Genomic DNA, 3790 nt, shown 5'->3' with positions numbered 1-3790 from the left:
GGGTGGGGGGGGGGGGGGGGGGGGGGGGGGGGGGGGGGGGGGGGGGGGGGGCCGGAGAGGCCAGGCCTGGAGAGGTGGAGGTTGAAGGGTTAATGCTCCGCGCGCAGGCGCTGCCCTCTGAACTGGAACGGAAAACAACTTCCGGTTGGAGTCACTCCGCCGGGCGCCGGCGACCCGAGGCGTGAGAGACCGTCGCGGAAGCCCTGAACTGTGAGTAAGAAACTTCGTGAGCTAGTTGGTGTCTCCGAAGCCGTCGGGCACGGCAATAGAGAACTTGTGTGTGTGAGCGACGCTGGCCGTATGGGCGCCGCAGGGAGAGAAGCCGAGGAGCTGCAGAGACAACCAGTTCTCAGAGTGGGGAGGGACTTAGTGCGAGAGAAACCATCTGGGTCCCCATCCCCGAGCGGACCAGGGAGGGGCTTTCCAGGCCCGCGACGTCAGCGCAGCAACGACGGACCCCGCTGCGACGGCAGCAGGCGAGGGATCCTGCCCGACTCCGCGTCGGCTGCTCTCGGTGACTTGACTTCTTGGCTAGCCACCGGGGAGGCAGGGCTTGCGATGTCAGGGTGAGCAGTGGACCCCGCCTGGAGGTCCCAGCCTCCTTTGAGGACGCGGGCTGCCTTGCAGAAGCTAGTACTATCGTTGTTACTCTTCCGAAAACTTCGTCGGTTCTTTCTGTTGTTTTTTCCCCAAGATTATTGCACAGTTTCGCGCTCAGCTTTCCTGTTGGGTGTTATTATAGCCTTGTCAATGAGAAGTTGGGTAACTTCCCCGAGGGTCACGGAGAGAATAGATGGCTGAGGCGGAAAGAGCAGAAGCAAACCCTGCCCCCAGTGGGAACCGGGCGTTAGGTGGAATCCCCAGCGCCGCGTAAGCTGACTAGCGACGAGTTACGGGTGTCACAAGCTGTGCTTGTCACGAAGTGAAGAAAGAAGGGGGAAGACACTCAAACCAAAGAGTCTTTGTGTCTCTTATTATAGTAAAGGAAGGGAAATGACATGAAAGTGAAGGAAAATAACGTGATCTCCTTCCCTACCACGGTTGGAATACACATTTCAAACGAGAGGTAGCAAGAGAAGCAAGCTCTGTATTCTAATGAAAAATTATTTTGCCCCTCTCATTAGGGGGGGAAGGAGAACCCTAAAGTGATAGTCATGCATAAAGCAGAAAATGTAACTCCTTCACAGCCCTCTCCCCAACCACGGGTACTCCAGCGTCTTCCACATCTCTCATGTAAACATGTTGTTTCACTTTCTTATGAAAATGAGATTATGTATGCATACAGTTCTATTATCTGGTTTTTCAGATGAAAAATATATAGTGGAAATCTTACCTCATGTAGCTCTACTTTATCTTAATGTCAGCATGGTATTCCTTTGCCTGGATGTACCATATGTAGTTAACCATTCCTTGATTTTGCCTGTCTATATATTTTGCTCTTGTTCTACAAAATTATCTGTATTTCATTAGGATACAGATATATTAATCCTCTGTGAATTATATGGCAAATATTTTCAAGAACTATCAGTCTTTGGTTTAAATGCCCAGGTTTTGTATCGCTTAAGAATGCTGTCCTTACTCAAAAATTATTAAAATATTTTCCTGTATTGTCTGTTAATTCTTTTTATAGTTTTGTATGCTTTACTCATTAAAATATATGAAAATTATTTTTGTACATTGTATAAGATAGGGTTTAGCCGTTTTTCCTGAAATCATTTGCAGAAATCAATTCTTTCCCAACTGACTAGAAATACTACCTTAATATAGTAAATTTCCACCTGTACATGAGTCTTTTTTTTTGGATTCTTCTGTTGCTGTAGTCTATTTGCCTCTTCCTATACAAATACCAATCTCTTTGATTAGGCACTTTTTAGTAATTCATAAAGCAAGTCCCTCTTCATTTGCCTTTTTCAAAATATCCTTGGTGATTGCGTTCTCTTCTCAGGTAAAATTTAAAGTAAACTGTTTATGTTTCATTAAAACATAACTTTTGGGGGTGTTTTAGCCATCCAGTAATATTTTGTGACTGGTATGTAGATAATTTATATATCTGGCCAACTTTCTAAACTTATTAGTTGTAATAAATTTTTTCTCTTGAATTTTCTAAGAAAACAGTCATCTAAATATAATCTTATCTCCTTCTTTATACTTCTTTCTTTCTTTGGTTTAATAAATTTCTAGCTTCTCCAGAACAGTGGTATATAATAACATTGATTCAGGCCATCCTTATCATATTTCTTAGTTTGTGGATGTTTTTACTGTGTCATCATTAAATATGAATTTTAGAGTAAATTTTAAATAATTTATCAAGGAAGTGTCTTTAATATTTCTAGCTACTGGGATTTTTGCAGTGAATGGATTTTGGATTGTGTCTAAAGTTGGGGTTTTTTTTGGTTTTGTTTTTTCTTTTGGTCTGTTTGCATTGGCTAGCACTTGGAGAGCAGTTTTAACTAACAGATGTTGAATGTTCATTTGGTCTGTATATTTCTTGTTGTCAAGATGATGTCTTTTCATTACTACTTAACTAAACATTTTTATCAGGAGTAGAAGTTGAGTTTTGTCATACGGCATTTTGGCATCTATCATGGCCTATCATGTGGTTTTCTTCCTTGACCTGTTAGAATGGAAAATTGTTTTAGTAGATTTTGGGGGTTTTTGTTGTTGTTGTTTTGTTTGTTTGTTTTTTAATTTTTATTGGAATATAGTTGATTTACAATGTTATGTTAGCTTCAGGTGTACAGCAGAGTGAATCAGTTATACATATAACCACTTTTTTTTTTTTTTAGATTCTTTTCCCATATGGGCCATTACAGAGTATTGAGTACAGTTCCCTGTGCTATACAGCAAGTTCTTATTAGTTATCTATTTTATATATAGTAGTGTGTATATGTGAATCCCAATCTCCCAATTTATCCCTCCCCCCCTTTCCCCCTTGGTAACCATAAGTTTGTTTTCTGCATCTGTGACTCTACTTGTGTTTTGTAAATAAGTTCATTTTTACCCTTGATTTCTAGTTTTTGAACCAACTTTACACTTGGTCATTGTGTAATATTTAAGCATATAGGTTTGTTTTCGGTCATATTTTTATTTAAAATCAGTAATTGAGTTTCATCTGTAGTTATCTTTTTACTGTTATCTTTGGCAGAGTTTGATAACAAGGCTATGCTGATTTTCTAAAAAGAATTGAGAAGAGTTCCTTCTTTCTCTGCTCTGAGGTAGTTTAAATACAGCTTAAGAGCTCTCTATTTGAAGATCTGAAAGAATTCACTCATGAACCCATCTGAAAGTACAGTGGACCCTTGAATAACACTTGGGGGTTAGGGGTGCCGAGCCTATCAGCAGTTGAAAATCTGCATGTAATTTATAGTCAGCCCTCCGTGTCTGAGGTTCTGCATCCTCAGATTCAACCGACTGCAGATAGTATAGTACTGTAGTATATATTTAGTGGGAAAAAAATTCACGTGTAAGTGTATCCATGCAGTTAAAACCAATGTTGTTCAAGGGTCAATTGTACATTGTTCTTAAAAACAGCAATAATATTCAGCAAAAAGGTCCAGAACTTTAAAAGGTGAACAAACAAAAACTTAAGAGTAAATCCTTATAAAAGAAAGGGTGTGAAACACGAATAATGTCAAGAAAGATGAACTGCTGTACTGATCCTGGTTATTTTTGTCTCCCACCTTTTTTTTTCCCCCCCCTGTTCTGGAAAAATGCTGTAGGTAGACTGAGGCTGATAATAAAGTTTTTTACTGTTTTTTCTCTTCTCTACTCCAGTCTATGAAGGAAAGAG

General features: G+C 40.4%; 1 protein-coding gene across 2 annotated transcripts in view; it reads left to right on the top strand.

Moving 5' to 3' along the window:
- The window catches only part of TANK (TRAF family member associated NFKB activator), a 90388-nt gene that overhangs the window by 15053 nt on the left and 71545 nt on the right, over nucleotides 1–3790 (top strand). The window contains exon 1 of one of the 2 annotated variants that reach the window (XM_007457003.1): nucleotides 301–566. The exons of the other annotated variant lie outside the window; for it this stretch is intronic. Coding sequence (XP_007457065.1) covers nucleotides 301–566 — 266 coding nt within the window. Of the gene's footprint in view, nucleotides 1–300; nucleotides 567–3790 lie in introns of those variants that run through there. 2 annotated transcript variants of the gene reach the window in all.

The sequence above is a fragment of the Lipotes vexillifer genome, unplaced genomic scaffold, assembly GCF_000442215.2.
Source record: "Lipotes vexillifer unplaced genomic scaffold, Lipotes_vexillifer_v1.1 scaffold1861, whole genome shotgun sequence".
In the NCBI taxonomy this organism is placed as follows: domain Eukaryota; kingdom Metazoa; phylum Chordata; class Mammalia; order Artiodactyla; family Lipotidae; genus Lipotes; species Lipotes vexillifer.
The sequence above is the reverse complement of the archived record's forward strand: the minus strand, read 5'-3'. Positions and strand labels throughout refer to the sequence as shown.